The sequence below is a fragment of the Heterocephalus glaber genome, unplaced genomic scaffold, assembly GCF_053883595.1.
Source record: "Heterocephalus glaber isolate CG9 unplaced genomic scaffold, H.glaber_assembly_v1.0 deba00000281, whole genome shotgun sequence".
NCBI classification, from domain to species: Eukaryota; Metazoa; Chordata; class Mammalia; order Rodentia; family Bathyergidae; genus Heterocephalus; species Heterocephalus glaber.
Genome location: NW_028258139.1, coordinates 33,184,735 through 33,201,890, shown reverse-complemented (window position 1 = coordinate 33,201,890; position 17,156 = coordinate 33,184,735). Strand labels below are relative to the sequence as shown.

The following is a 17,156-nucleotide window of genomic DNA, read 5'->3' as shown; positions in this document are numbered from 1 at the left end:
ACTTCCCAAACAGGGGAAAAGAATTTGACAGATAAGTGAAGCATATAGGACTCCAACTAGCCTTGATCAAAAAACAAAAACAAAAACAAAAGAAAACTACCCATAGGCATATAATTGTTAAGATTCCAGAAACCCAACAGAAGAACAAAGTTCTATAAGCAGTTAGAGAAAAGAAATAAATCACATACAAAGGAAAGCCCATTAGAATCACAGCAGACTTAACGCAAACCCTCAAGGCAAGAAGATCTTGGACTGAGGTATTCCAAGGCCTAAAGGAAAACAGCCTCCAAACCAGACTGATGTAGCCTGAAAAACTAACTTTTAAAATTGATGGAGAAATAAGATACTTTCATGACAAAGAGCACCTTAGGAACTCCATGAATACCAAATCAGGACTCCAAAAATTTTAGATAATATCCTAGGAACAGACAATGAAGATCAAAACCCCAGGAAGCACAGAAGAATGAATCCATTCGGTGCAACATGAAATTAAATGTAAAGGGGAAGAATCCAAAAAAAATAAAAAGTCATGAGAATGACAAGTCAATATTTATCAGTTATAACCATCAATGTTAATGGTCTCAATTCACCAATCAAAAGAAATAGACTGGCAGAATGGGTCAAGAAGCAAAATCCAACAATATGCTGCATACAAGAAACATAATTCAAAAACAAACTCATAAATTGAAAGTTAAAGGGTGGAAAACAATACTCCATGCAACAGGAACCCAAACAAAAGGAGGAGTAGCTATCCTCTTTGCTGATCAAGTGGATTTCAAACCAACACTAAATAAGAAAGATGAAGAAGGACACTACATCTTTGTAAAGGGAACAGTCCAACAGGAAGAGATGACAATCATAAATATCTACGCACCAAACACTAGTGTGCCCAACTATATAAAACAAATACTAACGGACATGAAAAGTCATATATGCACTAATACAATAGTAGTGGGGGACCTCAATACTCCATTGTCACAAATAGATAGATTAAGTAGACAAAAAAATAAGTAATGAAATACTAGAACTCAATTGAACTCTTGAACAAATGAACTTAACAGATGTTCACATAGTGTTCCACACCACAAAATCAGAATACACATTCTTTTCAGCTGCACATGGGTTGTTCTCCAAAATAGACCACATACTCACTCATAGAATGTGTCTAAGTGCAAAGGAACTGAAGTTAATCCCTGTATATTATCAGATCATACTGCAATGAAATTGGAGATCAATAGCAAAAGGAACTGGAAAAATTTCATAAAAACATGGAAATTGAACAACACATTTCTGAATAAACAATGGGTCACAGAGGAAATCAAAGAAGAACTCAGGCAGTTCCTACAATTAAATGACAATGACAATATAACATATCAGAATATATGGGACACAATGAAAGCAGTCTTACGAGGGAAATTCATAGCATTGAATACTCATATTAGGAAAACAGAACGAGCCCAATTACACAACCTGATGCTGAATCTCAAGCTTCTAGAAAAAGAAGAGCAGGACTAACCGAAATCTCACACAAGGGAGGAAATTATGAAGAATAGAGCAGAAATCAATGCAATGGAGACTGAGAGAATGATACAAAAAATTTATGAGGCCAAGAGTTGGTTCTTTGAAAAAATAAACAAAATTGACAAAACCTTAGCCAATGTTATCAGAAAAAGGAAAGAAAAGGCCCAAATCCATGTAATTAGGAATGAAAAGGGTGAAATTACAACAGATCCAACAGAAATCCAGAGGATCATCAATACCTACTTCCAGAACCTATATGCCAATAAGATGGAAAACACAGAAATGGACAGATCCCTAGATACATATGAATTACCAAAGTTGAATGAAGAAGACCTAAAAATTCTAAACAACCCAATATCAGCCAATGAAAATGAAAATGTAATTAAAAACTTACCAATTAAGAATAGCCCAGATCCTGATGGCTTCACTGCTGAATTCTACAAGGCATTTAGAGAGGAACTGCTACCACTACTGTTTAAACTCTTCAATGAAATTGAAAGGGAAGCAATACTCCCAAATTCATTCCTGGAAGCAAGCATCACCTTGATCCCCAAAGCAGCGAAAGACCCAACTGAAAAAGAGAACTATAGGCCAATCTCACTAATGAACATAGATACAAAAATCTTTAATAAGATATCGGCAAATAGAATGCAGAAGATCATCAAGATCATACACCATGACCAAGTGGGATTCATCCCAGGGATGCAGGGATGGTTTAACATACACAAATCAATCAATGCAATACACTATATCAATAGAACCAAGGACAAAAACCATATGATTATGTCCATAGATGCAGAAAAAGCATTTGACAAAATCAAATAAGCATTATGATAAAAACCCTACAAAAACTTGGAAAAGATGGTCTCTACCTTAATCTGATAGAAGCCATCTATGAAAAACCAACAGCCAATATCATACTAAATGGTCAAAAACTGAAATCCTTCACACTCAAATCAGGAATAAGACAAGGATATCCACTATCCCCACTCTTGTTCAATATAGTTTTGGAAACATTAGCCATGACAATTAGACAAGAGAATGAAATCAAAGCAATAAAGATAGGAAATGAAGAAGTCAAATTGTCATTTTTTGCAGATGACATTATCCTCTATATAGAAGAACCAATGAACTACACCAAAAGTGTTCTAGACTTAATAACCAAATTCAATAGAGTAGCTGGATACAAGGTCAATACACAAAAATCAATAGTTTTCCTCTACATGAACAATAGACTCACTCAGACAGAAATAGGGCAAACAATTCCTTTTACCATAGTGTCCAAAAAACTGAAATAACTAGGAATCAACGAAAGAAATCAAATACCTCTTCTCTAAAAACTACAGCACTCTGAAAAGAAATATTGAAGATGATATCAGAAAATGGAAAGACATCCCCTGCTCCTGGGTAGGAAGGATCAACATAGTGAAAATGCCCATACTTCCAAAACTGCTATATAGATTCAAAGCAATTCCAATTGAAATCCCAGCAGCATACTTCATGGACCTTGAGAAATCTATCCAAAAATTCTTTTGGAACAAGAAAAGACCCAGAATAGCGAAAGCAATTTTAGGTAACAGAGACATGGCAGAGGGTATCACAATCCCCAACCTGCAAGTATACTACAAAGCTACTGTCATAAAAACAGCATGGTACTGGCAAAGAAACAGACCTGAGGACCAGTGGAACAGATTAGAAGATACAGAAACAACGCCAGGCACAGTCATCTCATTTTTGACAAAGGCACCAAATTCCCTCAACTGGAGGAAAGATAGCCTCTTTAATAAATGGTGCTGGAAAAATTGGGTTTCAACTTACCAAAGATTAAACTAGACCTATATCTTTCACCATGCACTAAACTCAAATCAAAGTGAATTAAGGATCTAAATATTAAAATAAGAATGCTGAATCACCTGGAACAGAGGTTAGGTAGAACTCTTGAAGACACTGATGTAGGAAAAGATTTTTTGAACAAAACCTCAGTTCCCCGTGAACTAGCACAAACAATCAACAAGTGGGATCTCTTCTTATTAAAAAGCTTCTGCACAGCAAGAGAAACCACCAACAGTGTGAAAAAGACAACCCACAATGTGGGAAAAAATCTTCACCTGCTGTTCCTCAGACAAAGGCCTACTATCTAGAATATATAAGGAACTTACAAAAATCAGACCTCCTAAATTTAAAGACCCAATCCAAAAATGGGCATCTGAAATGAACAGACATTTCTCAGACAAAGAAGTAGAAATAGCAAATAAATACATGAAAAAATGTTCAACATCACTGGTCATTCAAGAGATGCAAATGAAAACAACACTGAGATTCCACCTCACTCCAGAAAGAATGGCTGTTCACATGAAATCAACCAGTAATAAATGCTGGTGGGGCTGTGCGGAAAGCAAAACCCTGCTCCACTGCTGGTGAGAGTGTAGACTGATGCAACCACTGTGGAAATCAGTATGGAAATACCTCACAGAACTAGGACTGGAAGTCCCATTTGACCTAGCTATTCCCCTGCTGGGTATCTTCCCCAAAGAATTAAAAGAATCATACCACAGTGATATATGTGTACCCATGTTCGTAGCAGCACAATTTGTAATAGGTAAAACTTGGAAGCAGCCCAAATGCCCATCAACTGGAGACTGGATAAAGAAAATGTGTTTTTTTTAATAAAATGGAGTTCTACTCAGCCATAAAAAATGAAAAATTAGAGACATTTATAGCTAACCGGATGCACATTGAGGCAATACTCTTAAGTGAAATAAATAGGACACACATGTGTAAATACTGAATAGTTTCTCTAGTGTGAGAAACTGAAAGTGTAAATAAGGACTAAATGGTATAGTAGATAATGTGAAATAGGAAGAAAAGGGGCAAAGGGGAAGGCGAAGTGGGAGGGGTAGGGGAAAGGAAGGAAGGGAATGGAATTAATATGAGAAAATGAAAACATGGAAACAAAGTCTTTGTAAATAGGAAGGAGTGGAGGGTTTGAAGGGAGGGCAGGGGAAGGGGGAAAATAAGAACCAAGAGAGATATGTAAAGGTGTAAATTTTCAATGATGAATTTCATTATATTGTATACCTAAATTGTACCAACAAAATAAAATTTAAAAAAAATTGTAAGCTAAACTGAGTGGTACAGTATTGTTAGTATAATAAACATGACTTAGATCACATTAGTGGAATTGTAACTCACTTCATAGTTATAGAAATGTCCGTTAATAGAGGCCCTGTGGAAGTGCTGTTCTTTTCTGTCCACTATCAAAGGCTTTGTCCTTTTTCTCACCAGGGCTGCTTCACTCATAGTTCTGTAGAGCAATGGGGATTCTGGTTCTTCATCTGCATATGGGTTCAGAGTTCTGCTGTGATAAGATAAATAATCAAGGAAGAATAAAGATTAAAAGCCAATGTCACTCAGGCTCCTGTCTTCTTGCATCTTGGGTAGATTGGTATATACCTTCAATATTTTCATTAAATTTAGAAATGTTGCTTGCTATTTCCCAGATGTTTAAAACATTGTAATCTAGTACCTGGCCACATATATATATATATATATATATATATTTTTTTTTTTTCTCAGACTGGAGAGAAAATTCTGCCAATGAATTGTATCTCAAGAAATGATCACAATGAGCTCATGTTTAGGGTTTGAGCACTCTTTTAATTTTAATGTATTGTGAGTGAGGTGAATTTTATAGACTTTCAAAATCTTAGAGCTAGCAAAAACTTGATATTCTATCAGTTTGATCTCACAATATTTGAAGTAGCTTGTGTATGAACACAGACAAATGATGAGATCAGATCAGGATTCTTGTTTACCTTGGTTCCAAGGTTATTGCACCTTTCCATAGAAGATGAACAGTGGGCAAAGCCATTCATATGGAATGTGGAGCCTTAAAAGATTTTGTTCCCAACTTCCATGAAAGCAAAAGTAGCAATATGCTTTGTTTGATTTTTGGTACCAGGGATTGAACTTGGGACCTTGCACTTGTGAGGCAGGTGCTGGAATCATTGAGCTACATCCTGGCCCAGCAATATGCTTTTTACTAGTGCCTAGGAGTAATATATGACAGAGATAATCTACATAATATTATTTCCCAAATACTCCAAGGATGTGATGATTTTTTTCCCCTTAATTGATCACTGTCCTGGTATTTTTTTTTCCTCACTGGGGCATATGTGTTCAGCAATGATCCATAATCCATTAATCAAAATTAGATTACTGTGTCATTCCAATTTCTATAGTAGGTTTTAGTATATGAAATTATAGTACAGCATTGCACTGACCTGCTATCTTTTGGGTGGGTACAGAACTTAATGGAAGTGGATTAGCTACCACGTATTTCTAAGCTAACATGCAAAAGATTCAAAGCTGCCTCCTGCACCATCTTTTCCAATTTTCTCAATTAAGCATTTTCTTCTGTAAGAATAGGGCCACCTGGTGGCATTTGTGTTCCATTTTACTTTGGGATTTTAAACAATATTCTACTATAATTAGAGCAGCATCATATTTCATCTTTCTCTAGCACTGGTGATTAAATACAAATAGATTTTTATCTTTGGTGCCAAGATTTGGAGTTCCTCTGGGTTTAATGGGTATCTTCAAGGGGACAATTAGAAGAGCATGATGTAACATGATGTCAAGATCCCTGAAGGAAGAACCCTAAAGGAAAATCATGTTTGTTATGGGATCTGAGTCCTGATGGAGACAGCAGAGAGGCAAAATTGAGAATTGTTTAAAACAAAAATAAAAACTAAACATTAGAAGTTGTTGGTAAACTTATGAGTGAATGCAAGCAGGATATCCTTGATAAGTCTGAACCTGGCTTGGTAATATCACGGCCCCAGGTTATGTATATGATCCCTGTGGCCCCATCCCACAGTTTAGTCACCAGCTCCTCCTTGCATATCTATATATAAGAAAAAATTCATGTAAAATACAAAGTACTATACCTGACAGTGGAGTTTCAGTCAATTATAGCTACCAGTAATATTAGGATTAGTATCATCATCATTGTTATTACAACTACTATGTTCATTAGTGAGATTAGCCTATAGTTCTCTTTTTTGGTTGGGTCTTTCTCTGCTTTGGGGATCAAGGTGATGCTTGCTTCCAGGAATGAATTTGGGAGTATTGCTTCCCTTTCAATTTCATTGAAGAGTTTAAACAGTACTGGGAGCACTTCCTCTCTAAATGTCTTGTAGAATTCATCAGTGAGGCCATCAGGACCTGGGCTTTTCTTAGTTGTTAAGTTTTTAATTATGTTTTCAATTTCATTGGCTGATATTGGGTTGTTTAGAATTTTTAGGTCTTCATTCAACTTTGATAATTCATATGTATCTAGGAATCTGTCCATTTCTTCTATGTTTTCCATCTTATTGGTGTATAGGTTCTCGAAATAGGTATCTATGATTCTCTGGATTTCTGCTGGGTCCATTGTAATTTCACCCTTTTCATTCCTAATAGCAAGGATTTGGGCCTTTTCTTTCCTTTTTCTGATAAGGTTGGCTAAGGATTTGCCAATTTTGTTTATTCTTTCGAAGAACCAACTCTTGGCTTCATTAATTTTTTGTATCATTCTCTTAGCCTTCATTGCATTGATTTCTTCTCTGATCTTTACAATTTCCTCCCTTGTGTGAGACTTCAGTTAGTCCTGCTCTTCTTTTTCTAGTAGCTTGAGATTCAGTATCAGGTTTTGTAATTGAGCTCACTCTGTTTTCCTCATGTGAGTATTCACTGCTATGAATTTACCTCATAAGACTGCTTTCATTGTGTCCCATAGATTCCGATATGTTGTATTGGCATTGATATTTATTTGTAGGCACTGTCTGATTTCTTCTTTAATTTCCTCTGTGACCCATTGGCTATTCAGAAGTGTATTGTTCAGTTTCCATGTGTTTATGAAATTCATGTGGTTTCTTTTGCTATTGATCAATTTCATCGCAGTATGGTCTGATAATATACAGGGGATAACTCCAATTCCTTTGCACTTACTTAAACAAGTTCTATGAGTGAGTATGTGATCTATTTTGGAGAACGACCAATGTGCAGCTAAAAAGAATGTGTATTCTGATTTTGTGGTGTGGAACACTCTGTAAACATATGTTAAATCCATTTGTTTAAGAGTCTGATTGAGTCCTAGTATTTTGTTTTTCATTTTTTGTCTAGTTGATCTATTTGTGCCAGTGGGGTATTGAGGTCCCCCACTACTATTGCAGTATTGCTTACTTGATTTTTCATGTTTGTTAGTATTTGTTTTATATAGTTGGGTGTACTAGTGTTTGGTGCTTATGCATTTATGATTGTCATCTCTTCCTCTTAGATTTTTCCCTTTACAAGCATATAGTGTCCTTCTTTGTCCCTCTTAATCAGTGTGGGTTTGAAATCTACTTGATCTGCAAAGAGGACAGCTATCACTGCTTTTTGGCGGGGGGTTCCTGTCCCATGGAGGATTGTTTTCCACCCTTTAATGTTCAGTCTATGAATTTCTTTTTGAATTGTGTTTCTTGTATGCAGCATAGTGTTGGATCTTATTTCTTGACCCATTCTGCCAGTCTATTTCTTATGATTGGTGAATTGAGACCATTAACATTGATGGTTATAACTGATACATATTGACTCATCATTGTCATGACTTTTTCTTTTTGTTGGACTCTCCCCCTTCACATTTAGTTTCTTGTCATGCCCAATGGATTCATTCTGCTGGGCTTCCTGGGGTTGTGATCCTCATTGCCTTTTCCTAGGATATTGTCTAAAATTTTTCTGAGTGCTGGTTTGGTATTCATGAAATTCCTCAGGTACCCTTTGTCATAAAAGTATCTTATTTATCCATCAATTTTGAATGATAGTTTTGCAGGGTACATCATCTAGGTTGGAGGCTGTTTTCCTTTAGGGCTTGAAATACATCACTCCAAGCTCTTCTTGCCTTGAGGGTTTGCATTGAGAAATCTGCTGTGATTTGGATGGGCTTTCCTTTGTATGTGATTTGTTTCTTTTCTCTGCTCATAGAATTTTGTTCTTCTGTTGCATTTCTGGAATCTTAACTATTACATGCCTATGTGTAGATTTTTTTTTTTGATCAAGGCTAGTTGGAGTCCCATATGCCTCACTTATCTGTATGTCAAATTATTTTCCCCTGCTTGGGAAGTTTTCTGCTATCACTTCTGTGACCAGCATTTTTATGTCATCTGAACTCTCTCCTGTTTCTTCATTGACTCTGATCAGTCTTATATTATTCCTCTTTGCATTGTTTAGCAGCTACTGGATTGATTTCTCATGGTCCCTTACTATTTTAAAGAAATTTTTCTTTTCCTGGTCACTATTTGCAATCTTATCTTCTATATCTGAAATTCTGTCCTCACATTGGCTCATTCTGCTCTGTAGACTTTCAGTGGAGTTTTTAATCTGGAAATCTGTTTGCATCTGTTTTATGGATTCCATTTGTTTCCCATGTTGGGATTTCATCATGTTCCTCAGATCCTCTATTTTTTTTTTAAATCTGTATCCTCTCTAGATTTCTTAATCATGTCTTGCACTATGGGCACAATCTCTGTTGTTATCTGAGAAATTAATTCAGATTCCATTTTTTTTCAGATCCTCTTTTGTTGCCAGTTCAGGGAGTCCAGGTGGTTGAGTATTAGATTGTTCCATCTCATTTCCCTTTGTGGTTGCTTTAGGTGATTTGGAAGTTTGGTTTTGAGACTTGTTTATGTGTCTTCTCATTTCAATGCATTGGGGGTTGTGTGCTGCTGGCACCCACATGACTCACCTCCTTGGTGCTGGGGGCAGTGGTATGCTGGCTCGAAAGGCTCAGCTACTTGGCACTGGGGGCCTCTGTTCCTTGGCCATGACACCACTAGTACTCAAGTTGTGGTAAAGCCGAACAGCTCCATGTTATAGCTCAGTGTTACCACTCTCAGGCACAGCCAAATGTTACAGATCAGTGTAACAGCTGAGTGGCACAGATTTGAGGCACAGCTCAGTGCTACAGCTCAGCATCAGCATCACAGCTATTGCAATTTGAAGACTCCAGAATCTGAAGGTCACTCAAATAAGTAGGTGGGCTCAGTGGAGTTCATACTGTACTCCAAAGTCTGTGAGTCATTATTACCACTACTAATGTCACATGCCACAGGAGCTGGCACTGTCCATTAGGTTGTCAAGCTTGATATAAAATAATTTTTCATTTAAGTAGATTTCTCTTTTAAAGAAAATTGAAATAACTATCAATTATAAAAGTGACAGCAGTGTACCTGCTTCTTTCTCAGCAGCAGTTATTTAAATATTTATTATATTAAACATTCAGCTTCTAAAAAGAGGTAGAAATTAAGTTTGAGGGGTTTGGTCTAACATATGAAACTAATGAGAACAATAAAGTGTACCAATTCTTCTGAAAATATTGAACAATTTTATGCATATAAGCTTTATTGAAACCATTAGTTCTATCTAATCTGATAAAGCTAAGTGACTTGACGTAATTTTTAAAAAAATTTATATATTTGTATATAGCTAAATAAGGTTCTTAAATATCATATGAGCACTATGGTGACTTACTATATTCCTAGGAGTTTTAAAATAAGTATTGTGTAAAACAAGAGCTTATTAAGTAGTGGTGTGGAAAAGGCAGAGATTTAGGAATCATCTTTACACTGGTTAAAAAATTGTTTCCCCATTAACAAGATTTTGATACTAACCGTCCGGAGAATTCCTTGTTTCAGACACTGCAATCTGGTTTCTGTCCAGGTCAGTAATATTATAAAGATCATCAAATTCCCCCCAGCATGTCATTCTCCTGAAAAGAAACAAATCTTGGAAATTATATGGCAGATTTCAAATTTACAATATTAAGTATAGTACATGTAAACATTGTAGGTAGACATATTATCCAGATTTATACAATTTTATGATATTATTAAAATTATATACATACTGGAGCAATCAGTATGTGATTTAGATACTTCCTGTACTTTTGGAGGAATATATCTTGACATCTTAACATAGTAATTTGTCTAATTTGAAACACAAGGGCCAGGGATTTAGTTCAGTGGTTTTGCTGCCTACTGTGCAAGCGCAAGGACCTGAGTTCGATCCCCAGTACCAAAAAAAAAAAAAAATTAAATAAATTATTTGAAACACAAAGTTATATAAAGTCTATAAAATGTATATATGAATGAGTTGGTAGGAACCACTATGATCTATTTATTTAAAGACATCACACAATATCCTTGGGAGAGTTTAGTCATAAATGTTCAGTCCACTAATATGTGGTGAGTACATATTGTAGGAAGTGTTATTAGGGAAAGTGGCTCCAAAATAAGATACTCTACCTATTTTTAATGCCCCTAATGAATGAAGTTTACAAAACAGGAAAAAATAGGAGAAACTTCTATGCTTGAAAATTGTGATTTTTGTAAAGAATTCTAGCAATTTTTAATACATACTAGTGCGTAGAATATGTAAAACCAGACAACTGCTTATTTTTATAGCAGGCTAACACTCATTTTTATTTTATCTAGTCTAAAATGAGTTACATATCTTCTCTTGGTTTCATTGTCCACATCTGCAAAACAGGAATGAAAATGAGATCGGATAGGGCTGTTGTAAGGATTAAATGAGTTCATTCATGTAAAAAAAATCTTCAAATAGTGCTCTGAACATAGTAAGCACTCAGTATATTTCATAAAAATTATCATGATTGTTCTTAACTTCACTGTCATGACAGTAATCTCATCATATGTATCCATTTCATGATTGGCTCCATTGGGGATTTCACTCATTCTTGGATCTTTCTAGACAAATGAATGCTATTTATGGGAACAGTCAGCTCCACTAGGTCTCTTCCATAAGAACTGTTTTTTTTTGGTATCAGGAATTGAACTGATGACCTTGTGCTTGCAAGGCAAGCACAGCGCCACTGAGCTAGATCCCAGCCCCATAAGAGCTGTTTTATGACCAAAAAAGTCATCCATAGGAAATTTTGGTATTAACTCTATTTAAATGTCCTTATGTTAAAAATGTTTATTCATACTACTAAGTGGTGAATTTGAAAAAAATCATCCTTTTTCCCTTGACCTTTGAATTTTTTTGAACTCTTTTATAGCTATTATATTATTTGTTCCTCACAATAACCATAAGAAATAGATAACATAATCCTAATATATTTGTTAAGAAAATTTCCAGCAAGCTCTATTATGCAGCTAAAATAAATAGCATAAACTCCGAGAACTATGTTTAATGGCTTAACTCAAAAAACTCCTCAGACCCTAGTATTCTTATGGTATGTAAAATTATTAATTTCCCCTAATCCATAACCAATTAATAATCAAAAGGGGCCAGGTTTAATGATCACAAGAGAGGGTTAACAATGACAGAAAAGACAAATACCAGTTACAAGCAGAAATGAAACATACAAAGCACCTTGATGCTACTTCATCTGGGCAACATTCACTGCTGTGAGTGGGGGCCAGTGGTACACAGCACAAGTTCTTGGTGATGCCGGCAAACTGGACAGACATCCTCCTCAGTTTCTTATAGTTTAGTGGCACTATACAAGCACAAGTGATCAAACAAGGCCAGGACAGTCAGTGTTTGGTCTCTTATACCATCCACAGCTGAGGAAACTACTTTTGAGCTCTGGACTGTGTGATGTGAGGGCTACTCCATACCACTCTGCACATTATTAGTCTCAAGGGCAGTTACCAGAGTTTTCAAGAGAGAACTGGTTGGAACTTTAATATCAAATTAGTTTAACTTCTTCAAATATAGGACTGTTTGTGTTGGTCTGACCAACCTTCAGGGTATGTACTACTTGCAAATTTAAACCCCAACACGGATTCTGATTTGCAAAACAAAATAGAGGCAGAAATTTGATAGACAAATACAATGCAGCCACTTCCCTACCCATATTGTAAGAAAATATAGTCCTGAAGATCTTTAAATGTATACCTGTTCATTCATTACTCTTTATCTCATTCATCCAACTTGTCTTAATCACTTTGTCACTAGGACAAAATACTTGACACCCACAGCTTACAAGAGGACAGGTTTATTTTGGCTCATAGTTTGTAGAGGTTTCAGTCCACAGTCAGCTGGCTCCAAGGCAGGGCAGTGCAGCAGAGGAAACCTGCTTACCTCATGGCAGCAGGGAAACAGAGAGTCAAGGGAGGAGCCAGGGAGAGAGAAACACCCTTCTGGATTGAGCCCACAGTGACCTGCTTCTTGTGACCAGAACCCACCTCCTCAAAGCAAATCACTTATAGGCCCACATGACCCAATCATCTTCCAAACTCTTGAGGCTTTGGGGGCCAATTTAGACCTAAACCATAACATTTGTCTAAAGTATGACAATGCTGACTTTGGAAATATCCTAGACATAGAACTGAAAAATAGTGCAAGCAAAAATAACTAGAGTGTAGCTGGGATTTTCCCCCTTTTTAAATAAAAAAGTTTCAAAAAGAAAACACTTGGCCCAGTATCAGAGACCAAAATACTATCCATAGAGTTATCTGAACAAAGAATGGCAAATGGTTTTGGCTCAAATGAACTGATGTATTTTTGAAGCTTCTACAACTCCCATTCAGCTGATACCTCCTCAGTGTGAATCATTTCTAGCATAATTAAATAAACTAGCATGACAAGACTGTCTCAAAGATTTTTTCAAAGGGTGGTCTAAAAGATACGGCTCAGCCCTTCTGTCACAGAGTACACAATGTCTCCATCCTTGACAGCACAGTGCCTCTGCAGACAAGAGAACAAGTGTTAAATTCTGCCCACAGGGGGCAAAAGTATGGGGAACAGAGCATGGGAGCTGTTTAGAGTGTGTATATAGTCAATTTCTTTATACAATTTAACAGAGGTTGGGTCTGGGGATTTAGCTCAGTGGCACTGCGCCTGCCTGGGAAGTGCAAGGTCCTGAGTTTGATCCCCGGGACTGGAACAACAACAACAAAAAACAATTTAATAGAGGCTCAGAATTTAAATGAGTCACCTTAAGGGTCATAACCAGAGTATGATGTCTAATACTGGATTGAAACAAATACTACCTTAGATGGCTATGCATCCCATTAGAGAACCAGAGGTCAGACAAAATCCACTCCAAATTATATTGTACCTTCCCACCTGAATGTTCAGCTGTCTCTCACCAAGTACTGCTGAATAACTATCACAACCAAATTGAATCTTGTTTGTGAGTGTGTGTTGCGTATCTGTCTGTGTATCTGTGTATATGTATAAGAAGTGAGAATTTTTTCTTTCAATTCTTGCCAAGTAGAAAGATCTGATACACTGCACAAGTACAGCTCAAATATTCTCTTAGCAAGTCTTCTTACTATGGTAAAGGGCAGGCTGATACAATTTTATAGGTAATTATTTCTTAACTTTTAAACAATAAGAGATAACTCCTGTTTATTTCCCAGAAATTTCTGATCAACAAGGAGAGATGCAAATAGGTTTAATAGAAGGTGCATCATGAGGATAATTTTTATTATCTGCTGCAGCATATGGAGAGGCATCAATATTACCTTGTCCACCTGGGCTCTTGAAATTCATCCCAAAATTCAGGATTGATGGAAATAAATTGACTTTGAGAAATAAAAAAATGTGTGGATAGCCATACAGAATAATGATGGCTTGATATGATATCAGTTTTTTCTAACTCTTAGACATCTCCCTTTAACCCTCAACATTTATTAAATTTTCACAAATCAGTAAGTTAAGATGCATCAGAAAAGGTTGCTGCTCACAGAACTTTGCCACGAGTTCTTAGATAATTTGAAGTATAACTAAGTTTGTGAATTTTTATCCTATACTTTAAAAAGCAGGGTACATGGCAACTAGTCTTTTGAAATGATGCTCCTTGAATTTAAATCATTAGCCACATCAGTCATGTAGTACCTGAAAGGAATGCAGGCAGGGCTTCACCAGGCTGCCTAAGACTATGGCTTCCCTTCTGCTCTTTCTTAAGTACTGGACCCTATGCCCATTAACAATCCTTACTTTGAATGGAAGCCTAGTCAGAGTGACAGAAAGATGGTTGTCACAAAAAGCAGAAGTATTTTAACCTCAGGTTTTGGGTACCTCACTTGATAATATACTTCTAGCCCCTATATGTCCTGGCCACTGGGATGCAAAGATGATTCAAGTGTGTTTCAAGTGGAGGGTCACACTGTAGAGGGGTGATAAAACCCAAAATGAGGTGCATACTCTGGAGGTGATATACAAAGGTTGTCAGTGTAGTTAGTATGGACTGAGGGCTCATAAAAGCCTTTCAGGAGAATGTGTTACCTGACTTGAGACTTAAAGGATTGGTTAGAAGAGAGTCAGGTAAATTGTCTAGAAGCAGGTGAACTTCCTGGCAGAGTCAGGTAAGTAAGAAACTCCAGGATGGATTTAGGGAATTGCAAAATGCTTAGCATTGCTGGAACATAAAGTTTGAGAAATACTGGCAAGGTAAAAATCATAGTGGGGCTTAAATATTTTCTCCAAGGAAAAGCAGACTTCCCTTAAGGAGATACCTGGATTTCCTTAGCTGTGGCTAAAGATCTGGTTGGGTTGCTCTGTCTCCATCCATTCTCTGAAAGACCAAACTCATCCAATAATGGAAGGGAAAAGGGTAAGAAGAGGAGGCTTGAGTATCTCAAAGCATGTGCACAGGGAGATGAATTGGAAAGCTAAGGATCAAAAAGGAGGAAAGGAAAGGAGAAAGAAAGAAAGAAGTTTTATAAATATGATTCTTGCTGGCAATATTTACTAACTTTTCTGAAAATTGTTAAGGAGTAACTAAAAAATCAGCTCAACTTGGATATTCAGGAACAGCTGCATAACCTATGCAGGGAGCTGTTCTGTGCACTGAAATTCAAATGCACAGTGCTGTGTCACTCTCATAGGAGCAGGACAATCAGGTAGAGCATAATGATGTCTCTTTTCTAGAAGTAGGGACAGTCCTTGGTTCCAAGTAAAGGGGAAATTTAAATTCACTGAATTCTTTTGAGACCAGGCCATGGCTAATCCAATTCTGCTTTTACAGATTGTCTCTTCCAGGAAGGGAGTGCATACTTCCAGGAGAGAGGCCTAGCAGCAGAGGGTCTGAACACAGGCTGTGGAGCCCAGAAAATAGAGGTTCAGTCCAGTTCTGCTGTGTGATACCTGGCACAAATTACCTGACCTTGAAGAGCCATGGATTTTGAACACCTAATTCATGGAGTGGCTGGAGGATTATATGAGGCTGTGTATATGTATAAGCATTTACACACAAGCATAGCTCCCTTCTGAAAGAGCACATGCAATAAAAGAATAAAAAAATAAAAAGAAATATGAAGACCATCAAAGGAATTAAAAGCATGGAAGATAATTTACCCTTTGCTGGAAAAGGCGTCTGATAACTTCAGTGTGGTAAAAGAAGAGATCTGCTTTTCATCTTGTATCTTCAGCTGTATAGGTTGTTTTACTCCCCAGAAAATGTCCAGCATTCCTTCAACAATTAGTTTCCCATCTTCAGTCTAAGGAAGAAACAAATAGACTCCATAAATGTTCTTGTAGTCCTTACAAAAGATACATGTTTTAACTGAAGATGTAGAGATTAAGTCCATAAGAAATGTTAATAGATTAGAAAATTCCCGAGAGATTATTTGACTTCTTAATTACTTGCAAGATAATTCTAATTTTGAAACATTCTTTCATTGTTGGAAACATCTATATCTTGAGGAATGAGTAAGTCATATTGCAATGGCATGTCCACCAGAGGGCATAGTATGTAAAAATATTTTCTGAACTCTGATTCTCAATTAAGTGAAATTCTAATGCTTTAATTCTAACTGAAAATTAAAGCGCTGAACTAAATTAAAATACTGTAGTAGAAATTAGTATAAACAGCTATTGAGAAACTTGGCAGCTGGTTACTCATTTCTAAATGAGCAAGTAGGAAGAATTTAACTCAGTTATAAGGAACAAGCAAAATTATGTGAACAAACATTAAAATGCAAAACATTATAGAAATGATACTTATAAAAAACAACAGGTTGAGGATTTAGCTCAGTGGTGTTGCCACCTGCCTCGCAAGCACAAGGTCCTGAGTTTGATCCCCAGTACCAAAAAAACAAAAACAAACAAACAAAACCCCCCCAAAAGTATTTGAATAATCAATTCTAAATTAGATATAGTATAACAACAGAAGGAAACACCATGCAAAGAAAAAAGTCAAACATGAATATATATTTTTACTGGAGATTTTTATATAAAAATATATATATTATAAGATATATATATAACAAAATATGTTTCCATGCAACTTATAGTCTAGTATAGTTTTCTCTTTTATACATAAAATGTTATTAATGTTTATTCTTATACAGACTTCAGGAAATATACAAACTAAGAAAAGTAATATGCCAATCATTCAGTAACTACTCTTCCTACGGAAAGTCAATTGTTAGGTTACATAAATGACTCTATTCTTATTTGAGAGCCCAATGAAAATCCAGACTCTCGAATCAGACCTGTGTTAGAACTCTGCCTCTGCCACTTCCTAGCTGTGACCACCTTTAAACCTGGGCTTCCTGCTTTTCAAAATGGACATCATAATGATCCCTGATTCATGGGACTTGGCAACCAGTAGGTGCTCAATAAATATTGCTGCTTGTTAT

General features: G+C 36.4%; 1 protein-coding gene across 1 annotated transcript in view; it reads right to left on the bottom strand.

Moving 5' to 3' along the window:
• The window catches only part of Rassf6 (Ras association domain family member 6), a 38,126-nt gene that overhangs the window by 5,609 nt on the left and 15,361 nt on the right, over positions 1-17,156 (bottom strand). Inside the window, 3 exon segments of the mRNA XM_087188271.1 lie at positions 4,714-4,900; positions 10,214-10,309; positions 15,871-16,013. Of these exon segments, the coding sequence (XP_087044397.1) occupies positions 4,714-4,900; positions 10,214-10,309; positions 15,871-16,013 (426 nt within the window).